This window comes from Lepidochelys kempii, chromosome 12 (genome assembly GCF_965140265.1).
Source record: "Lepidochelys kempii isolate rLepKem1 chromosome 12, rLepKem1.hap2, whole genome shotgun sequence".
NCBI lineage: Eukaryota > Metazoa > Chordata > Testudines > Cheloniidae > Lepidochelys > Lepidochelys kempii.
In genome coordinates, this window is record NC_133267.1 from 20,807,240 (window position 1) to 20,830,615 (window position 23,376).

Consider the following 23,376-nt stretch of genomic DNA (forward strand, 5'->3'; position numbering starts at 1 on the left):
ATCTATGGTGTAGTATAAGGGATTTTCCCAATTTGCACTATTCCAGGATATTGTGGATCTGAAATTAATAAAACTAGATTCTTGTTTTTCTATTACTAGAACGTATCAGAAGGGTAGCCGTGTTAGTCTGGATCTGTAAAAATGGCAAAGGGTCCTTTGGAACCTTATAGACTAAGAGACGTATTGGAGCATAAGCTTTCATGGGTGCATCCGACGAAGTGGGTTTTCACCCACGAAAGCTGATGCTCCAATACGTCTGTTAGTCTATAAGGTGCCACAGGACTCTTTGCAGTTATTACTAGAATATCTGTTATGAATCCAGTGTAGTGGTGTAGACAACTTTTTTTAGGTGCGGCAGCAGGCAGGCTAAAAAATAATAAAGTAATAGCTGTTGAATATTGCTTCAGTGAATAGTTTTGAACTGACTAAATTTATTCATTTTTAACAAAGTGAGATAAATGAACTGCTGTTCCCAACTCAGTGTTTCCTTTATTAATGAAATCCCTACGTTTTTTTGGTGGGGAGAGGGGGCTAAAGCCCTTGCAAGCCCTCATTTGTCTATTTCCACAAAGCAAGTTTCTGATGTAGAATCCAGTAGGCCTTGAACCCAGTATAGTCATTATTTGGGCTGTTGTCAGTGTAGGATCAAGTGGGTTTGTGATTTATAATCTTACAGGTTGTAATTTAACCCTATTGGGTCTGTGTTCTGGTATCTAATGGATCTGTAATTTGGGATACAGCAGGTATAGGATCGAGTGATTCTGTGCTTTGGGGTCTGAGACTTGGAATCTGATGGCTCTCAAAGGCAGGGGGGTCTGATGGTTCTGTATTCTGACAACTAATGGGCCTGAAATACAGTGAGGCATTTTGAATCTGAGTATTGAATCCAATTGGTCTGTGCTTTGTGATCTGATGGTTAGGGAATCCAGTGGATCTGGAATTTGTGATCTGAGAGCTCTGGGATTGTGGCTCTGTGCTGTAATGGCAATTGGATCCAGTGTCTCAATGCTTTATGGTCCCATGGCTATATGATCTAGTGTCCATGTGAGTTGTGATCTGATGGCTTGGGATCCAATAGATCTGTTTTGTGATCTGATGGCAATGGGATTAATTGGCTACATGCTTTGGGAGTTTGGATCCAGTGGCTTTGAGCTTTGGGAGCTTGGTTCAAGTGGCTCTATGCTTTGTGATCTATGGATGGATCAAGTGGCTATGGATTCCAATGGCTGTGTGCTGTGTTGATCCCATGGCGATGGGATCCAAGAGCTGTATGCTTTGGGAGGTGGGATCCAGGGATTGGGTTGTGTGTGATCCCCTGGTGATTGGATCCAGGGGCTGGGTGCTTTGGGAGCTGGGATCCAGGGGGAAGAAGCTGTGTGGTCCCCGGCGATGGGATCCAGGGGCTGTTTGGTCCCATGACAATGGGATCCAGGGGTGGATGCTTTGGCATTGAGTGACTGGGTGCTATGTGGTCCCACGGCAATATCATCCAAGGGCTGTGTGATCGGATCCAGAGGCTGTGTGCTTTGGGAGCTGGGATCGAGGGACTGGGTGCTGTGTGATCCCATGGCGATGGGATCCAGGGGCTGGGTGCTTGGGAGCTGGGAATGAGGAACTGGGTGCTGTGTGGTCCTCTGGCGATGGGATCCAGGGTGCTGCGTGCTTTGGGAGCTGGGATCGAGGGACTGCGTGCTGTGTGGTCCCCGGTGATGGGGTCCAGGAGCTGTGTGGTCCCCTGGCGATGGAGTCCAGGGGACAAGGACTGCATGGTGCCCTGGCGATGAGGTCCAGGGGGCAGGGGCTGTGTGGTTCCCTGGCGATGGGGTCCAGGGGCTGAGCGGTCCCATAACAATGGGATACAGGGGGCAGGGGCTGTGTGGTGGCCTGGCGATGGGGTCCAGGGGCTGAGGGGTCCCATGGCGAAGGGGTCCAGGGGCTGAGTGGCCCCACGGCAATGGGGTCCAGGGGCTGAGTGGTCCCCTGGCGATGGGGTCCAGGGGCTGAGTGGCCCCACGGCAATGGGGTGCAGGGGGAAGGGGCTGTGTGGTGGCCTGGCGATGGGGTCCAGGGGCTGAGTGGTCCCCTGGCGATGGGGTCCAGGGAGCAGGGGCTGTGTGGTGGACTGGCGATGGGGTCCAGGGGCACGACGGCTTTGGGAGCTGGGATCGCGTTTGGTTCCCCCGGCGAAGCGCAGGGGGTGGGGAGCACCCGCCTTTCCGCTCGCTCGCCGCGGTGCCTCCGGCGGGCGCTGTGGCTGCCTACCCAGAGTGCAGCAGGCAGCCGGGCGGGCGGGAGGAGGAGGCGGCGCGGCAGCGGCTGGGCTCAAGCTGCTCGTGCTCTCCGGCCCCTCGGCGCAGCTGGTCCCGGGCGCAGGCGGTGGCGCGGCCCAGAATGCGAGTGTGAGATGCTTCCCCCGGCAGCGGCTCCCCGGGCCCAGGCGGCGGCGGCGGTCCCCGCGTGGATGCGGCTCCGGAGCCGGCGCTTCACGCTGCACAAACATTTCTATAGGACTCATTCGCCTTGCTGAGGAGAGCGGCCCGGCCCGCGCCCCCGCCAGCCCCTGCCCCCGCCCGGGCCATGCAGGCCCCCGGCACAGCCTCGCCGCTCAGCGCCGCGCAGGTGGGCCGCCTGCGGGAGGAGCAGGGAAAGGTAAAGGCCGAGCAGCAGCGCCGGGGGCCTGGGCCGCTCCGCAGCGAGGCCCGGAAGGGTGCCCGGAGCGCCGGGCCCGGCTGGGGGGAAGCGGGGCAGGGGCCCGGGGGAGGAGGCCCAGGCCGCGGGGCCATGGCAGCGTTGGGCCTGTAACGGTTGTTGTCGCTTCCACCGCACTCGAGAGAGAACGTGTGCGGGGAGCGCCTCGCCCCGGCGGGTCCGGCACCGCGGCGCTGGCGCGGGGCTGCCAGCTGAGCGTCCGGAGTCGCCTCAGGCCGGAGCCCAGCCCCCAGGGTGCGCACCCACCCCCCGTAGTGCCACTGGCGTCATCGGCCCCCCAACAACACCAGGGCTTGGGGTAAAAAGGGTGTGACCCCCCCCCCCCCACAAAGCCGGTTCTGTCCCCCAGGGTAGAGGCCTGTGGGTGCTTTTAACTCAGGGCTGCTTCAAAAGTGGACCCTGACCCAGCTTCTGGAGTGGGGCTGAAATAAACCGTGTCAGTGTCCTAGCTCTGCCTAAAGTGTTGAAATCCAATAGTCCAAGTTAAAGATGATCCGTCAGCCCTAAGGTTAGCGTCCTGGCTTTTGGCCTTGTGTCGCAGCCATGTTACTCCAATGCCATTTTTGTGTTTCCTTTCTTTTAAATTCAAAGAATACCTTTTAAGAAAAGTTGGAAGATACCCATATGTTTACTGATGCCCCATGTGGGCTCCCTAGGGGTCATTGCAATCTGTTGTGTAAATACTTGCTTTAATGTGTAACAAACATCGTTTTAAGGTTTTATGTAAGGGTGTAACTGTACGTGCATAGTAGTTCCAGTTTTTCAAATTATTATTCTCTCAGATGCTTAATCTTTTTTTAATAGGAAAGGTGATTATGCTTTTAGGTCTGCAAGTTGGTCCACACAGAGCCTTACTGAAGTCAGTGGAGCTTCCTGTGGGCTTCTGCCCATGTGAACTAACTTCCATAGGTAGGGCATTAGGGTCTAATCAGTCATGAACCTTCTTTTGAAGATTGATTACTTTAGAGCTGTATTTAAAATAGCCAGACTATCAAATGTCTTTTTTACAAAGTTTCCTGCCTTAGAATACTGAATGTCTTCTCTTACTCCGTGCTGTATATGGGCTTAGTGCAAAACTGGAGATCTCTCCTTCTTAAGATTAGTCATATCCACTTACTAGGTGATTGATGTGATTTTTGGGGTGATAGGCCCCTATCCTGCAATTAGGTCTGCATAGGTGCAGGTGTCTACCTATATGAAATTAATTGCATGATCAGAGCCATATTTAGCACACATCATCATGAGTATTTCATGCCAATAATCTAAATACCTTTTCAGTTGTCCTCTTGGTCTCTTCATAAGGTTAAAAATTTTGTATGCATCTTAAAAGTAGCTCCCTAGGTATAAAAGAAAACTCTTAGTAGTTCCTTTACTGTATGGTGCTTCCACCAACATCACTTTTTTGAGGGTAGGGAGCCTAAGTAATGCATACATGATACAGACCATGAGCATCTTCTGGAATATTGTGTATAAACAAGATGTCTGGCTTTGGAGAAAAAGACCCACATCATTACCTAAAGATCTACCTAAACTGATGGGTTGTTAACATGGATGAAAATTAGGATAATCTGGTGGGATACTCTGAATGGTCTCTTCTTATAAGAACATCAGATGAGAGTAAACTGTTCTCTCTCTCCACAGTCCAGTTACTTTCCAGGCTAGTTGACTGTGATGGAGAATTATGCTTCTGTGATGCTTTAGTGTCAATTGGTCATGGAGTGTAAGTGCATGTCTGTCAGGAGCATGTAGAATTATTCCCAGTTCATGGCAAGGCCCTTCAGTAAGCAAGTTTAAGACTGTTCTCAAACAGATCTGCTCCAGTGGAAAAGAGACCCAAGAGGCCATTAATTAAGACTGTTAGGCTGCTGTACCAAAATTGTATTTTATCATAAGGAAACTTTACATAATTTCTGCAGATTGGCTAAAAATATTTGAACCCTTCAGCTTCATTATGAAATTATCCTGAGGAGCTAAATATCTTAGTTACAGTGGAGTGTCAGGATGAAGCTGTAGTGGGCTCTTCCTCTGTGAAATAGAGAATTGGAAGCTGTATATAATCGCATTACAATAGTGTTTTTGGTTCTGAAAATATTATATTTTAAGGTTGAGGAGACCATTTCATTTATACCATCACCTTCCTTTTCAGATAGTCATAGATTTCATAAATTTGAGCAAACTCCACTTGGAGGCAAGCTTGAAATTAGATATGATTGCTATAAAATTTTGCACAGTGCTTTTGCTAATCTAGTAGTCATATAAATGTCTTTCACAACCTGTGTTCTAATACCCTACAACATTTTCTTAATATAGTCTCAAAAGAAGTGGTCAAATATTTGTCAAATAACTTGAAAATTTCACACTTCGAAAAATAATTTAATTGATGTATTTTTATTTTCACCCAGCTCTGACTCTCATTCTGATGTGCTTAGATTTACAGAAATGCACACACACACCACTGTTTATCCAGGTGACAATATGCTCCCTTTAGGACTGAAACTTGGTTGAATAAAAATAAATTCTTTAGCTTTACTCCCACTAGACTGAAACTTATACCATATTGTGTCCTTTTTTCCTCTAGGCTTTGAAATAATGAAATACACTATTAATTACCTGCTGACCTAGAAATATTTTTATTTGAATCATGATTGATTTTTAGCATGCATATTGCTCTGCTAAAGTGGATACGTGTTGCATTCTTTTACTGATTTAGGCATGAGTTTTGGCTTTTAAAATGTAGTAAGTAGTTCTCAATCTTTTCAGTAACAGGAGTCGCCTTTCATCTACATAGGCCCTCCCTCCTGTATATAAACGTCAGACCCACATATAAACATGACCCACTGATGTCTGTTTGGGGCTGCCACATCCCAGTTTAGGAACTCTGTTGGCGAATGATTTTAATTCTTGGTTAGAATAGCCACTTGCCTGTTGGACAGTTTTCATCTTGTTAGTTTGTAGTGATAATCAGACCAAACCTTTAAAAGCAATTTTCAGGACATCTACTAAACGTACTTGGTAGAAAAACATGTCTTAGAATGTGTATCTTCGGGATAAATTATAGAAGAATATCTAGTAATTTTCATGATAAAGACTATCACTGAAAGCATCATGTCTGCTTAAAGTTTTGAATGTTAGTGTAAAAAAATATAGCACATTTATCACTGATTGCTTGAAAGTACAGTATCTGTTAGCTGGAAATATTATGTTAAGCCCACTGTTTGTAGGTGTAGGAAGTACAATATAGATATTTAAAGAGGCAGAATCTCATGCTCTAGAGCAGTGGTTCTTAAACTGTGGGTTTGGACAGCAAAATGAGGCGCAAGCCCATTTTAATGGGATCGCCAGGGCTGGTTTAGACTTGCTGGGGCTCAGGGCCCAAGCCCTACCAACCAGGGCCAAAGCACAAGGTCATCAGTTCTGGGTGGTGGGGTTCAGGTTACATACATGCTTCCTGCCTGGGGCGGAAGCCCTGGGTGGTGAGGCTCGGGCTTCAGCTTTTGCCGACCTGCCCAAGACGGTGGGGCTTGAGTGGGCTCAGTCCCCGCTCCTGAGGTCGTGTAGTAATTTTTGTTGTCAGTGCAATGAAGTTTGAGAACCCCTGCTATAGAGCCTGAATTTAAATTTAATAGTTTATATATAAATGTGATTCTCAGTGACTAATGGATCCTTGGTTACTAACAGATAAGAGGTAGATGAATGTTCTGTACTGTTTGTCACTCTGCAGACAGCTAAATTGTTGAATAATTGAACAAGTTATGTGTTACAAAATGGGAGATGTTTAGAGAACTATTTAGACCCATGAGGGACATGTTGAGTGCAAATGCAGTCTTGGGTAATCTAATGAATTCCATTGAGGTCTGGCAGCGTGGTGGTTTTAGTAGGAATATATTTTAAAGATTTTCATATTTCACTGATTCATGTCTGTTTTTTCTTCCTGGTTTAGGAAGAGTAGGAAGGGAAAGTGACTCTCCTGCAATTCACCATGTCATCTAAGTATCATGAGATTTTAGGGCACCGGTTATTGTAACTTACTGGTCAGTGTATGTTACATGTCCCTGACAGATTACTTATGAATTTAATTCATGTAGGGCAGAGGTGGGCAAACTATGGCCTGCAGGACCGTCCTGCCTGGCCCCTGAGCTCCCGGCCAGGAAGACTAGCCCTGGGCCTCTCCCCCGCTGTACCCTCCCCCACAGCCTCAGCACGCTGCACCCGCAGCACTCTGGTCCACGACTCCTGCCGGGTAGCGGGTTGGCTCTGGCCAGGCAGTAAGCTCCTGCTGCTCTGAGCAGCATGGTAAGTGAGCAGGAAGCAGGGGTGTGTGTGTTGGATAAGGGGCAGAGGGTCCTGGGGAGCAGTCAGGTGACGGGGACCTGGGGGGGGTTGGATAGGCGTGGAAGTCCTGGGGGGTGCTGTCGGGGCAGTCAGGGGACAGGGAGCAGGGGGAGGTTGGATGGGGATGGGGGTGGTTAGGGCAGGGGTCCTGGGAGGAGTGGTCAGGGCATGGGGACGGGGACGGGGGGCTGGATGGGTCAAGGGTTCTGAGGGGGGTGGGCAGTGGAAGGGGGCAGGGGCCAGGCTGTTTGGGGCGGCACAGGCTTCCCTACCCAGCGATCCACACAGTTTCGCAATGCCAATGTGGCCCTTGGGCCAAAAAGTTTGCCCACCCCTGGTGTAGGGTGATATCTTTAACTCCAAATGCTATGTATAAGGTTTTGTCCACATGTACAGTTTTTCAACAGTTGAAGAAAACAATTGAGAGAGGTATAAATAGCTTGTGTCCTCTGCCTCTTAGCTGCAACCTCTGCTTTTGTTTTGTCCTCTACCTATATGAATAATTCCAGTAACTGTCTCTGCTGCTGTTCAAGTCTTTTTCAAGCAGCATCTGCAGTACAAAATTGATAAGATTCTCGATGATTTCAGAACTGTTCCCACAGTTCTGAAGAATAACAGTGTAACTGAGCAGAATCTTATGCCTTTCACTCTGGACTTGTCTATACTTCCGGTTAAATCAGCACTGCTGTTGGTCTGGTGAAGGCAAGCTACGTTGATGGCAGAGTGCTGTCCCGTTGATGTCTGTACTCCACCTCCCTGTGAGGCGGAAGGTAAGTCAGTGGGAGAGTATCTACCGTCTACATAGCGCAGTGTAGACGTGCTGTAAGTTGACCCAAGTTGCATCAACTTCAGTTATGCAACTGAAGTAGTGTAACTTAGGTCAACTTACAGCTTTAGTGTAGAATAGCCCTCTGACACTGCAACAGCGGCGGCACTATAGGTGCCTGCAGACTCAAGAAAATGACACTGCATTATTTTATACATATTTCATGTTTCAAGCTTATCTTTACCGCCATAAGTTCTAGAAGTATTTTTTTTAAATGAAGACCTCCATCAACAATTTCAGCAGATTTTAGATCCTCTTGCTTTTGAGGGCAAGCTTCCTCCTTGTTTGGGGCATGTAGATTTTACACGCCCTGATGGCAAATATCTGCTTTCATATTAGAAAGTAATCACACAAATAACTATATATTTATTATACAAACTGTTTGTGATAAAGAGAGAGAACAGTATGCCAAAATAATAGTAGCTACTACCACTGTAAAGTACATGACAAGTACATTGTTGTGATTCATTAAAAGATGGAGTCACTTACCTTGTTGCCCCATTAAAATGGTAGTAACTATCAACATAATCAGAATATTTATAATATTGATGGTTTCAGATGGGGTGACTGATTCTCTTAATATATAGATGCTCATTATCTTCATAACAATTTGATTTATTCAGTGTGGATTGCAGTGCAGTACTTTTAAGCACATTGGACTCTTTCAGCCCTATTGTTCAATGGTGCTCATATCTCAACAAAGCTCACTAGTGAGAAACCAATTCTGTTAGCATCCGCTTTGAAGCATAACTTTCTGTGTAATGCCCATTATAGTTAGCCTAGCTTCCGAAGCGTTATGTGATTTAATCCTTTTTTAAAAAAATTCTCCACCCAAATACCACTTCAGAATCTCTATTTAGGCACAGTCCACCCTGTCAGATGCTTTTCTGTATTTCCTGATTCCACCCTTGCTTTCCCAAGCGCTGTTCAGAAGGAAAAGGGCACATTCAGTAGTTGGCTGAAGCTATCAGCTATAAAGCCTGCTTTATCTTCTAGCATTAACTGGTCACCTGTCTTACCTTGTTTTGGTCAATAATTGATAACTATATTGAGCCATGAGATTTGCCCACATTCCAAAGGAATTTATCCCATTGTTAATATGAATTAAATGTCTGCTGATTGTATAGTATCAGATTTTAACCCTGATTCTAGCAGATGCTTAAAAAGGTTAAATAATAATCACTCTTTATTTGAGGACGTGAACATTTAAACAATTTTTATAACAAAATATAGTATGGAGGAAGGAATCTCTCACATATTTCAGCCCAAAGCTCTGTCCGTTAGAAGGAAATGCTATGTGTTGCATCATTTTGTGTGTTGTGTAGCACATCTGAACTGGTTTCCAGAGGGCTAGCATGGATGCTATAAGAGACTTGTGAAAACATGTTAATTTGACACAGGTTAAATTGTATAACTGTGCTAATTAAGCTGTTTTGTGAACAGTTTAACTTTATCCTGGTGTGGACAGAGTCTTTAGTACTTTGCCTGTATATTACAATGCACCATTGTAGATTGATTAAGTAACGTGTGATTGCTTTCACAAAATTCATAATGTCACTACAGTGTAGGCACTTCAGTCTGAAAGTCAGACTATGTCAACAGATGGAGTGACCAGAGCCCTGCATCAAAATCTTACCAGTTTCACAGCCCACTACAGTAACTTCTGATGTTTGAGTAATTTCTGTGTTTGTTTCTGCTGAAAGAAAAGGAGTACTTGTGGCACCTTAGAGACTAACCAATTTATTTGAGCATAAGCTTTCGTGAGCTACAGCTCACTTCATCGGATGCATACTGTGGAAACTGCAGAAGACACTATATACACAGAGACCATGAAACAATACCTCCTCCCACCCCACTCTCCTGCTGGTAATAGCTTATCTAAAGTGATCACTCTCCTTACAATGTGTATGATAATCAAGTTGGGCCATTTCCAGCACAAATCCAGGTTTTCTCACCCTCCCCCCCCCCCCCCCCCCACAAACTCACTCTCCTGCTGGTAATAGCTCATCCAAAGTGACCACTCTCTTTACAATGTGTATGATAATCAAGGTGGGCCATTTCCAGCACAAATCCAGGTTTTCTCACCCCCCCCCCTTTTTCTCAAAAGTCACACACACAAACTCACTCTCCTGCTGGTAATAGCTTATCCAAAGTGATGGATAAGCTATTACCAGCAGGAGAGTGAGTTTTCTTGAAAAAGGGGGCGGGGGGGTGAGAAAACCTGGATTTGTGCTGGAAATGGCCCACCTTGATTATCATACACATTGTAAGGAGAGTGATCACTTTAGATAAGCTATTACCAGCAGGAGAGTGGGGTGGGAGGAGGTATTGTTTCATGGTCTCTGTGTATATAGTGTCTTCTGCAGTTTCCACAGTATGCATCCGATGAAGTGAGCTGTAGCTCACGAAAGCTTATGCTCAAATAAATTGGTTAGTCTCTAAGGTGCCACAAGTACTCCTTTTCTTTTTGCGAATACAGACTAACACGGCTGTTACTCTGAAACCTGTTTCTGCTGAGTTACAGTATCTATCACATTTTAATTAATACAGCAAGTGTTATTTTAATGTATAGAAGAGGTTACATTTATTCAGGTTATGTGGAATTTCTTATTTATGTGATTTTGAAGACCCCATTGACTCAGTATCTGTTATTCCGCCCCCTGAAAATCTGGATGACTGTTCATAGTGTAGGGACTCACAGGACTTGGTAGATGTGCACTCAGTACTTCCTGAATGTTATGCCACAGATGGAAAGAGATTATACCACCCTTTTCTCTGCTAGTAGTTGGGGTAGTCCGTATAGTGTTTGTTTGTTTCTTAAAAGCAGTCCATCCAACATACTAGTAAGCCCAGCCTCTCCTTTCCTCACATAACAACAGCCACTCAGACAGACGACCCTTTGGGTCCTTTATCTCCATGGAGGACCCCCAGGCCGCCTCCAAGGAGCACTTTCCTGTTCAGATGGTAGCCTAGCTGGGTTCTGCTCCTATAGGAAACCAGCAGCCCTCCTACAGGCCGCTGAGATGGAGTTGGTTGCTATGAAACAGTAAGTGCCCTAGCCAGCCCAGCAGGTTCCCTTTAAAGCACTAGTTGTACTCCCTTTAAAGACTAGCTCAAGTAGCCAATAAGGAGTTCTCCACCTCTCCCAACAGACCTCCCGATACAACAGAGTTTGTGCAGGATGTCTTAGATGTTTACACATTTGTTTCTTCTATGAGGGATATAAATCCTAAATGTCCCCTCAGAATTACAGTGAAACAAATAACAAAACCTTTACCCCTCATGAGAGATACGGGCATCATCTTCCTCAGCAACTGCATAATCTTAATTCTGTACCCCTTACTCTCTTGTTCTTCTTGCCTTCCATAACCCCTCTACCTGTGTCATCATTAAGGCTCAGATTTTGTCACGGATATTTTTAGTAAAAATCATGGACAGGTCACAGGCAATACAAATTCAGGGAAGCCCGTGACCTGTCCGTGATTTTTACTAAAAATATCCCTGACAAAATGGGGTGGGAGGAGAGTCCAGCACCCACAGTGTCTGGGGGATATGGGGTCCCCTTGCCGCTCTCCACAGCTGGGCCACTGCAGGGACTGGGAGCTGCTAAGAGCTGTGGGGCTGCCTGCTGACAGCTCCAGCCCAGGGTGAGAAAATTTTACAGAGGTCTCTGGAGGTCACGGATTCCGTGGCTTCTGTGAAATAATCATAGCCTTAGTCATCATCCCTCATTACATCTTAACTTAAAGCCTCAATGTTGCAAATGGATGCACTAGCAGAAACCTCTACATCCTCAGAGTGAGAATAGAATTGTGAGATTCATGATTTTTTCCCTTATCTACACTTGTGCTAGGTACTTTTGAAGTTGTTTTTTTTTGAAGTTTTCGCTCAAGTTAATTGGCCCAGCAAAAGAATGGCAGCCCCTTGTACCTGTCAGACTGAGTAGATAGTGTGTGATTTCTCCTGCTCCCTAGATAAAAGGTATGTCTTCGCTACCCGCCATATCGGTGGGCAGCGATCGATCCAGCGGGGATCGATTTATCGCATCTAGTCTAGACGTGATAAATCGATCCCCGAGCGCTGTTCCATCGACTCCTGTACTCTAGCGCCGCGAGAGGCGCAGGCAGAGTCGACGGGGGAGCAGCAGCAGTCGACTCACCGCGGTGGAGATACTTAGATCAACTTACCGTGGTATGTCGACTTCAGCTATTAGAGTGACCCCCCATTCCCTCCCCCCACGCCCCCGTGTATAGACCAGGGCAAAGTCATGAAGAAGGAGGACTTCTTTGGGTTCTGCTAACAACTTAGAAGTTATTGAAGTGATTCATACCCCCAGTAATTATTAATTTTGAATTCATTTTCTCAGACTTCACAAAACCTGTACCCTTTCAGGACAGTTGACATGTAAAGGTTTAGTTTTTCACTTTTTTTGCTGTGGACATAACTAAGAATTATTTTTTATGCTTGCCAAAATCATAATTTCCTCCAATTATCCCTACCCTACTACATCCCATCCCATCTCATCTCACCTCCCAGCCAAGAAAAATCACCTTTGGACGGAGACTATATTAATAATTTTGAAATGTAATATTTAATCAATACCTTGATTTAAGCAATGAATGTTACATTTCAACAATGCTTTTTGGCTTTCCATTAAATCAAAAAAATGTACCAACTGACTGAAGAGCTTTAATAATTTTATTTCATTTTGTGCCATTTAGTTTTTGGAAATGTCAAAAATGGAAATATTTTTGAAAAGGTAAACATGATCGAAAATGGGACTGAAGGGGAAACCATTTTGCAAATCTTAATTATATCTTTCTCCATCAGTGTTTGCTATGTTTTAGACTAGAAACTTGTGGTTTCCAAAGGAAGATGTGAAATTTCATTTTACATGTTTATGTTGCATATGACTTGTTACGTCCTGACTTTACCAAGAAACTACTTAAATGTTTGGCTACCTAGCTATTTTATTACTGTATAATATAAAGTCATATTCTAAATTAGTTACAACTTCATCAATAAATTCAGTTTTACCATGTCTTTTTTGCTATGTGGTGTATCAAAGAATATCACAAATGGGCTACCTGGCACAACGGGTCTTGATCCTGGAAACAATCACACATGTGGATAACTTAACTCACATGAGTAGTCCCATTGAAGTCAATATTCACATACTCAAAGTTAAACAACTAAATTCTGAAAAATTGGAATCATCCTAATGAGGGCAGTAGTAAAAATGAGGTTGATTTTATCCAGGACCCTAATAAACATTGAACTGTATTGCAAAGAACATTATACAGTTTGATTATGGTAATCTGCTCATGGGAGGGCATGAACCACAGAACCAAGGTCAAGACAGAGTACTTTGCAAAATCCCAAATGGCAAGACCAGTTTCCTAAAGGTAAAAACATTGTTTTTAGATTTATTAGACTATTACTTTAACACCTCATTACTTCCTTTCACTTTCAGAAAAAGTATTCTATACTCTGTTTTCCTTAAGTAATGTGACTGAAAGAAAATGTTTAAAGTCAGACTAATTCAAGATTAAACTGTCTCAAATTATTTTATTACAGCATGTACACAAATTGCTTACATATCTGATCATATTCAGATTACTTTTCAAGTGGTAAATAATGCTACTTAGCACTTATACAGTGCTTTATATCTTCAAAGTGCTTCTCAGGCATTAGGTATTTAATTAGGATAGCACTTCTGTGAGGTAGGTAAGTTAGTACTACTTATCCCCATTTTACAGACGAAGAAATGTAGGGCTTGTCTGCACCACGCAGCTTTTAGCGACAAGGCTGAATCGATACAGCCTTGTCGCCAAAAGTCAGCGTGTGTGAACACTCTTTTGCAGTATTTTGTCGGCACTTTCAGCCCCACGAGCAGCATAAGCTTTGTCGGCAGGAGAACGCTCCTGCCAACAAAGTCACGTCTCACTGCCGCTTGCATCGGGCAAAACTTTTGTCTTTTGCGGGGGAGCTTTTTTAAGTATCTGCAAAAAATAAGTTTTGGTGACAACTGTGCAATGGGGACAAACCCTTAGACTGAGAAATGATTTACCCAAGGCCAAACAGAAGTATTCAGTGTCAGAGAGTGGATTAGATCTCTTGAGTTCTTGGCTCCTTATCATGTGTCGCTTAATCTCAGAGGGCTAAATTTTAAACATATACCTACTCTTTAGTGCCAGTCTAATTAGTATAAAGAAAAGGAGTACTTGTGGCACCTTAGAGACTAACCAATTTATTTGAGCATGAGCTTTCGTGAGCTACAGAGCTATAGCTCACGAAAGCTCATGCTCAAATAAATTGGTTAGTCTCTAAGGTGCCACAAGTACTCCTTTTCTTTTTGCGAATACAGACTAACACGGCTGTTACTCTGAAACCTCTAATTAGTATGTGCCTTGCTCTTGCATGCAAATACGCAGTGTGCATACACAAATCAAATATTTGATTAGATGCTTTGCCAGTTAGGCCCTTAGCTAGCAATGTGCTTGTACAATACCTGAATCATACGTACATGGTTGAGTGTTTGCCCATGCAAGTGTACATGTATAGGGCTTGAAAAATCCACTCGCACACTTGCCTGCAACAAATAGTAATTTTTCCTAGATATTAAACTTCCATCTAAAAAAATTAATTTCCAGCTTTTATAGTTTAGAACATAGCCATGAAAGTGTGAATTGAGTGTAACAGGTGCAGCGATGTCACCTTGTGTCTGCAAGCCGATGACTCCATTGCCATTTCTAGTGCTTGCTCATAGCATTTTCCAAGCTTCAGCACAAGGAAAACTGATCAGAGGCTTGTCAGTGTGCCCTGCTGCTGTTCAGAATCTGTAGAAAATAGGTAAGAATCAGCTGATTAACTTCATTCTGCTGCTGTGAGAAACATTAGAGTAGGCACTGGAACTGTTTATTAGAGATAAGGACCACCTCAAAGAACAACAGCAAAAAGTCCTGAGTGGGGTGAAATAGCAGTGTTGCTCCATCCCATCTTAATAAAATAGTAATCATTTCAATATTTTAATAGTTCATAGGAGTTGTATTTCATCTTTAAGAACTTCCGGTTGTTAGGGAAGCATTGAGGAGGATGTGTGTGTGCAGAAGCAACAGGTAAAGAAAACATACTTATGAAATGGAAGAGAGACACACTTGCACATAAGGAATTGAGGATTAGTGAACAAGGGAAGCACATACAGGAATGGGGAGCTGGTGTGAGATCACATACATGCACAGGTAAGAACCTATTCCCATGTTACGGGATCAGAATTTTTTGCAATTTTCTGTTCTGTCCTACTGTCCATTCAACCCCATCTTAATGCCTAAGAAGCATATTGTGAGGGAGTGTTGTATTTAGTGATTATATCTCATGACTGTGAGTCAGGAGATTTGGCTTCTACTCCTTGCTCTGCCACTGATTGATGTGTAATTTCAGTTAGGTGACTCAATACTCCAGTAAAATAAGGATAATACCTCTTCAAAAAGGGTGTTGTGAGTCAGTGTTCATAAAGAGAAAAGGAGTACTTGTGGCACCTTAGAGACTAACCAATTTATTTGAGCATAAGCTTTCGTGAGCTACAGCTCACTTCGAGGTCCTCAGATAGAAGATGCATGAGAAGAGAAAAGAGAAAATAATGATTGGCTGCCTGACAGTGTGGGAAATGGGCTTAATGTGGCTGCTGGAGAAGGGAATTTTCCCTTTTAGGACAGCAACAGCGTCTTCTGCTGTGGAACACAGGCAGTCTTTGTATCCTCTTGTCTCAATAGCCTGCAAGCTGCATTGTGCTAGCATTGGGACTGCAGGATGCTTAGAAAGTGAACATGATTCTAAAAATCTAATCCTTTTAATTTTAGCCACTTTTGTGTTAGCATATAGTATATACTAAAAATAAAGAGTATTGTATAAATAAATATTGGTAAGATTAGCTACATTTATGTGACAAAAGAAAATCTGCTGCTTTAATTACAATAGCCACTGTTGCTCCTTTGTACAATACCACCCCTTAGTTCATCTTTCAACTGTGATGTAGAAATCAGGCCTAGCAGTTGTCAAATTTAGGAAAAAGGGTTTAAACTTAAAATAGATTGTTAAACTGCAGTAATGTAAACTTTCTGTTTAAATAGGTTGAAATAATAAAAATCAGATCCAACATTTATCATTCCATTTTTAAAGTTTGGTTCTTAATCAAGAATGAATTGAAACTAAGGGGAGGACAATTTGAAGATATGCAAAATAATCATTTAAAAGCTCTGCTTCTCTGTTTTATTGTCTGCTGTACATGAGGGAGACTCGCAGTATGATGCCCCCTTGTGGCTACCCACAAAATAAATAGCATTAATGAATAAAAGTGCAGAAGCTCTTCAAGCATGGCACACTTTGTGATCCAACTGAAAAACATCAAGCATTTCTGAAATCAAATAGGCAGTTATTGGATCAGGATCTTGAGAAATATTAAATTTCAACAAATCGTTGTTTGGGGTGACGGAGGAAACAAGATACTTGTCTCCTCTCTTTTCATTTAAACTATGAAATGTATTTTTCACAAGTAGATCCTGTTTTAATAACTGAACACTTGATTAGGTAATGTTAAGGTTGCTGCAAGTGTAGTTTAATAACCCTCTACACTTTAAATATTTTAGTATGCAAATAAACCATTGATAACCTCATAAATTTGCAAATGCATACATTGTTATGCCTGGAGGGGAAATAAGTCAGGATTTATTGGTATCACTTAGGCTACAGTTCCTTAAAAGTAAAGCAGTGTTGGTAGCATTAGTTGTCCAGACAAAATGAACTTTAACTCACCTGCCCATGTGTTGATTATTTTTATTTAGCCTGGCAGTAGCTGCATAAAAATTGTGGATCTAGATATTCACTGTTCTTAGCACAGTAGAGCACAGCATGGAATCCAAAGACCTGTATATATATTTTTTCTCTACTTGTTTCTTTGCTGCTGTATTACCAATGGTTATCAAAACAATTTGATTGTCTCAGCAAAGGACATGTAGGTAATGTGTAATTGATCTCTGACTGTGTTTTTTAAAATAATGTCTCATTAGTATAGTAAGTGCTTCAGCCTACAATACTAGTATTACAAATAAAAATATATTTAAGATGGTGCGTTGTAGCACTTATGAAAGATCCCTCACTTCATCCTGGCCACTGAAAGGTTTGTTATTGGTTCTATCCTTCAGTATCCCTTCATGAGAGATTATATCAAAGAATGAAATTATAATTGATTGGTGTTATTGATTTTTTTTTTTTTAAGGGCTTAAGGGGTCATGGAAACAGCATATGTCCATGTGCTCTTTTACTGATGGCCCATTTTTTTAAATATAAAAAGCATATGTGCCCAATTTACGTATTTACTAATTAAAAAAGCTTCCTGGAAACATTAAGTAGACTATCTTCTGTAACCTTTAACATTGTAGCTAATGGATATAGCCTGGAAATTTTCATAGAAGATTCTCTAAATAATGTAAAATGATTATGAATATGTAACTAGTTAATATGCAGCTATGAAAGGATTATCATGTAGAGGTTAATGAACATGCTGCTCTTATGGTTTGCAGGGCTTTTCTTTTTGTGCTTTTAGCTCACTTCATGCATGGAAAGTCATGTATTGAGAATGGAAAGCTTCCTGTCTTCTTTTTTTTGTAGCTTCTTCTTTAATGGGGCAATTAAGCTGGAACTTTCTTAAAGGATTTTGTAAACCTTTTTTGTGCACTTAATTTATGTTGTGTACTTTGCAATCTATCAAATCTGAAACAGTGAAATATGTTGATATAATATTCTCTGATTCTTCTACTTGTAAAAGCAGTACTCTGTTGTGTACTACTACTGTTATGAAATGTTGCTACTGTATGCGACATACTAGGAAAGCTTTATTTTAAAATAGATTTGTGTATGATGCATTAATAGTATGGTTTTCTGAATGTATATCTTCTAGAAATCTTCCTCTTTGTGCCTAAATTTTTTTAAAGTTAGCAAATACATTAGGTGAGATTATTTTATAGAAATTAAACATAGGATTTAAAATTATAAATTCTTCTGTGACAAAGGACATTTAACCTTGGTGTTAGCACAACCAACTGGATGGCTGAATTTGTCCCAATGTGTTGGATTATTGTGATGGTAGTGAGATCACAAATGTGGGACTAATCCTTCAACCCTTACACATTTGAATAATTTTTAGCTCTCAAAAGAGCCCTGTTCTGTTAGTTTTCAGGCATATTCTCCTATTAATTGCTTTCAAATGTTAGCATTCTTGTGACCATGTGAGAAACAAATATTTGCAAAAATATCTGGAAAAAATGTTATATTGAGATTCTAGACATGTTTGATTGCCTCATAGCTTCTTTGCATTTCATGTAATTGAGTGAAATTGTCTCTGTTATACTTTTCAATTTGTGTTGTTGAGAGTTCTGTATGTATTTAAACAAAATGTCCATGCGGTTGTGGTACAGCAGACAAACATCTTGACTGTATGTACTATATGTAATAATGTCTATTATTACTAAACTGAGGTATCCTCCCAAACTTAATATTTTAAAGTACGCAGTCTTAAAAATATTCTGAATTGGTTAATTTTCAGTCTCTTTGGGAAGTCTATATTTTGAAGAAATAAGTGGGCTATTCAGATCATAATTGTTTCCTTAAAAAAAAAAAATAGAGGTAATCTGTTTGCATTTAAACACTGTAAAATTCATTTGTACTGTTTTAGAATAAAACTGTAGGTGAAAACATTTGTAGATGTACTGATAAAGTAAAACATTTTCAGGGCTGGTTTTTCTTTTAACTGAACAGGCATGGATGTTACATTGACATCTTGTTATAATTTATATTGGTTTCTTATCCTACAAAACATGTAACATTGAAAATAGATCTGTAGATTGTACAAAATACTCGTAATCTTGTATCATGTGTCACCTAATAGTTATGGAGCAAGTATTGTACCAAAATCTGAATTGGAAAGCTGTAATTTGTTCTCCAGTTATCAGTCTGCATTAGTGTTGTGATAAAGTGTGCTGCTTAAGAACTAACATTCACATGCCTTTGCATTGACAAATAAAAATGTATATAGAGAAGCTACCAAATCTGTAAAGCTACTGTTCTAGTTTCTGATACATTGACATTGCAGCTGTGTGCTTAGCCTTGTTTTTTCATGAGCAGTTATCTGTTTTAATGACAGGTGGTCACTAGCTGCCAAGAAAAAATCCAGCACTGGTAAGTGAAAAATGTTTGATTACATGCTTAAAATACTGATGAAGTAACCTCCTTGTGTTTTAGTAAAGTATCAAGCAATTATAGTATTTATAACAATGTTAGTTAAATTTTACTAGTATACTTAGGGTGTATAGTTTGAGATAGCTCTGACTTATTGCACTGTGCCCTCTTTAAAATTCATATTTTCTTTCCTGTGATATCATTGCTCTAACACACAAATATATTTGAACCTTTACGTGTATGCTTCTTTTATACCCTCTTTCCCCTTGCCATTTTTTGCACCAATAATCTTCTGTAAAGAATACTGAATCTGCCTGACTGGATAAAAAGGTGTCAGCAATTTGGAAGTTATTCCTGGGTATTTTTTGTTTTTTTATTATTATTTATTACTACTACTACAACCACTACAGGAAAGCGCACATGCTTATTTTAAGTAATTTTATGTATATATAGAGAAAACATAATGTTTCAGTATTTTTACAGTAAACTGTTTCGTAAGCATTAATACATGTAACGTTTAGAGAAAAAAAAGTGTCCCTTTAAAGCATTATCTCTGGGCACTATTTTTTTTCCTGCTGTTTTAATGTGGTAATCCATAGTTAGTAGAAAATATGCCTAGTAAATAGCAGATTCATATGGCATTTGAGGAAAATGTACATTTAATGGTGAATGAAATCTTATGAGTTACAGTGAGATATAACATTTGATCTTACAGATATCAAATTACAATATATCCATGCTGTGTTTACCATGATTTTACTGAGAGAACAACAGGAGCTGTCTTGATTATTGTCTGCAGGGTTATTGCAAAATCACAGCAACTGCCCCTTTAGTGGTGAGATTAAACCTTTGGTTATACACCATCAAGCATATAATATTTTAAATTTATTTTAAGAGGCTTTTTCTTCATGCCTGAGAGATCTCCAAGCAAATAATTTATAGTTAGTGTGTATCAAATGTTTTTAGTTTAAATGCACATAGGCTGCAAGCAGTGGATAAAAGTTTAAAAAAAAAAATCAGGGCAATCTGTACACATCATCATATTAAATTCTGACTATTGGCTTGCAGAAAATAATCTAAAAGTAATATGTTTCACTTATGTTTAAAATTCAGAGACTGCATTAATTTTCAATAAGGAAAGTATTATAGTGGTGCCATTGTTGCTGTTGTAGTTAAATCTGTCAGCATTTCCATAATATGCTTTTCAGGAGTTTATAACTTATCCATACCAATTTAGTCCAGGATATAAGTTCTCATTCTGGGAGTCTTCTTTCCCAAAAAACATTGACCAAAAGCCTAACTTTTTGAACTTTTACAAAATGAAAAGTTTACAAGTTTGTTTGTTTTTTGCTTCTATAAGAATGTCTGGAATTTTCTTCAGAGTAACAGCCGTGTTAGTCTGTATTCGCAAAAAGAAAAGGAGTACTTGTGGCACCTTAGAGACTAACCAATTTATTTGAGCATACAGCTCACAAAAGCTTATGCTCAAATAAATTGGTTAGTCTCTAAGGTGCCGCAAGTACTCCTTTTCTTTTTGGAATGTTTTTGTTTGTGTTTTGCATTTTGGGAGGGTATGGTTTTGTTTTGTTTTAAAACAAACCCTTAGTTAATATCTAATTTTTGGATGTTTTTCATAGAGAACAGGAAGGAAGGATTTGAAATTGGCTGATGTATTTTATATAGCAAAGCAGTTTACAGAGCATGTACATAATTAAAGAAAATGTATTAACATTTGGATCCACATTGTGCAAGAGCTGCGTGCTATGTGTTTCAGCTGAATAATACCATTTTATGAGAATCTTTAAGTAGCCAATGACACAGATAGATGTTAAATAGAATTGGATGAATAATAGCACAGTTTTAAAATACTCCATTTTAATACATTTCCATTAAAATTCATTTTTTTCTTTTTAATTAACTTATTTTAAAAGTATAGATTTAGAGACATAAATAACTGCTAAAATAATGAGTAAAGCATGGGGTCAGCTAAAGCATTTCCATTTATAGAAGCACTTCATAAGTTGAATCATTGCTAAATAAATATTTATTCTGCCTGAAAGTATAACACTGTTGTTGGTTTTAATTTTTTAATTGTCTATGCAACCAATAAACCCATGAGTTCACATGATCATGTGTCATTAGATGGGGAGAGAGGAAAACTTCCTATATAAGACTGTTTCAGGTCAATTCAATAAATGGATTTATTTTTATTTTCTTGGTTCTGTTATATCTTTTTAGAGCATTGCTGCATTTTCAGAGACTTCCAGAGTAGAGTATGATCCAGTAAGTTCCACTGAAAAACAAAGGTGCATCTTTTAGTCATTCCCCAATACTCTTTCCACTGAACTTTCTCCGACATAATGGTAGGCAACCACATCAAGAAATCAGCTTCCAAGGGTCACTAATATAGAATATGTGCAGTGCCGTAGAATCCTTCTGCCTTTGATGCAGAGCAGTTCCTGCAGCACTCTTATCTGGTTATTCAGTAGTGGTCAACTGCCTAATCCTAAAGGACACCACCTTCTTTTCAGATAAATGGAGAAATTGCTTATCCTGGCTGTCAAATTTAGGAGATGTTTAGCGCTGAAATGATCATTTTTTCCACTCTTGTTTTCCTAGGGATTCCCCTCTTCGTATTTCAAATATAGCAAAAGGGTTTTGACTGCTATTGCTTCTGTGCATCTTTAATAAAGGTTTTCTTACTTTAGAATATGAATTGTCTTCATATCATAAGCAAGGTGAGATTTGTGATGATGGGTTTTGAAGAGTCTATATCTTGATGTTTTTTTAAACCACACAGAAATACTTAAAAGTTCTTCTATTGCATGTTGCCACTCAGTCTTCAAGATTGTTATCCTTTTGGCCTGTCCTTCAACAGCAAGTGTTGACCTCACACTACATACCCAGCTGATCATCTGTGGGAACAAGTTTTCAAATATTTAATCAGATATCAAAACAAACAAGGTTGCATCGAGATAAACATACTAAGCTTTCGAATTCCAACGATGACCACTGGTAACTGTAGAGTCCCTTTAACAAAAAGCTGGAAATGGTGCAGTGTTAAAGATCTTTATCAAGCCTTCATTTCCAGATTCCTAATTAGATGGTTATATAAAAAAAAAGAGAGAAGGAAAATAAAAACTTCTGGCTCTGATTCAGGGGGCCAAAACTGCTAGAAAAATCTCTTTTATTTTTATGTCACTTCCAGCTTTCTAGTCAGCATATTAGCTGAGCAGGATAGACTAAGGGAGAAATCCCTTAGAGAAGTCAGATGAGATAACCACAATAAAATTTTACACTCTGTGCAAAAGCTAACAACTTATTTTCTTTTCTCAGAAGAAAAAGATGCCAGATCTTCAGCCATGTGTCTTAAGGATTCCTGTTCCAAAAAACCTCTTTAGCAGAACGAATTGATTTGTTTTCCCTTGACTTCCATCCCCCACACCTCCAACTAGATTTTCTTCTCATAGTAGCAAGCTGAAATAGATTGTCCCCATTTGTTTGGGAGATAAAAATGTGGTATGACTGCATCATTGCTAATTTTCCATAAAAATAGGAATATCGTTGGCGGCAGAGAACAGAGCTTAAGACTTTTCTTCTTCTATTAACAATAAGTTGTCGTCATATTGCTTCTCTTCTAAGACTCTCACTGTACTTCGTAAATGTTAATGAATTTACCTTACAACAGCCCTGTGAAGAAGGGTGACTAATATCATCATTTTACAGGTGAAGAAACTAAAGCATAAGGGGGCTTGTCTGAGGTTTGTCAGGAAATGTGCAGCAGAACCTGAAATAGGATCCAAGTCTTCAAAAACTATTTTGTGTTTTAATCACAAAGGGTAAAATTTTCAAAAGTGTCTAAAAATAACTTTGGAGCCTTAGTCCATAGGACTCAGTTCAGCATTTTAGACATGTACTTTGAGACTACAAAGTACAGCAGATACCTTGTTGAATGCTTGAATACTGCAGTGTGTGGTAAAGTTTGATGTTTCTACTAGTGACCACTGTAACAGTAATCTTCCAGCAACTAAAAGAGACAAAAAATTATGGGATTATTGAAACTTGTTTCATAGTCCCAAAATGATCAAAGAGATTCCACTTTATTTGGGAATTGAAGAAGGTCAGTAATAGTTCGTTCGTGTTTTTTAAGGTGTTCATATTGCAGTTTCTTCATCCACCTGGTCAAGCTAGATGTCTACTTCTAGTAAACAACTGTACAGGATGCCTACCTGAACACCCTCAGAAAACCACCGGAATTCGCATCTTTTGGTCAACAT

General features: G+C 40.6%; 1 protein-coding gene across 5 annotated transcripts in view; it reads left to right on the forward strand.

Moving 5' to 3' along the window:
• Positions 1–2,257: 2,257 nt before the first annotated feature.
• Positions 2,258–23,376, forward strand: part of URI1 (URI1 prefoldin like chaperone) — a 61,747-nt gene continuing 40,628 nt past the window's right edge. Inside the window, exons 1-2 of one of the 5 annotated variants that reach the window (XM_073307798.1) lie at positions 2,258–2,649; positions 19,065–19,099. In XM_073307798.1, coding sequence (XP_073163899.1) covers positions 2,578–2,649; positions 19,065–19,099 — 107 coding nt within the window. In that variant the 5' untranslated portion in view covers positions 2,258–2,577. Of the gene's footprint in view, positions 2,650–11,901; positions 13,273–19,064; positions 19,100–23,376 lie in introns of those variants that run through there. The other 4 variants (XM_073307796.1, XM_073307800.1, XM_073307797.1 and 1 more) reach the window with 4 other exon arrangements.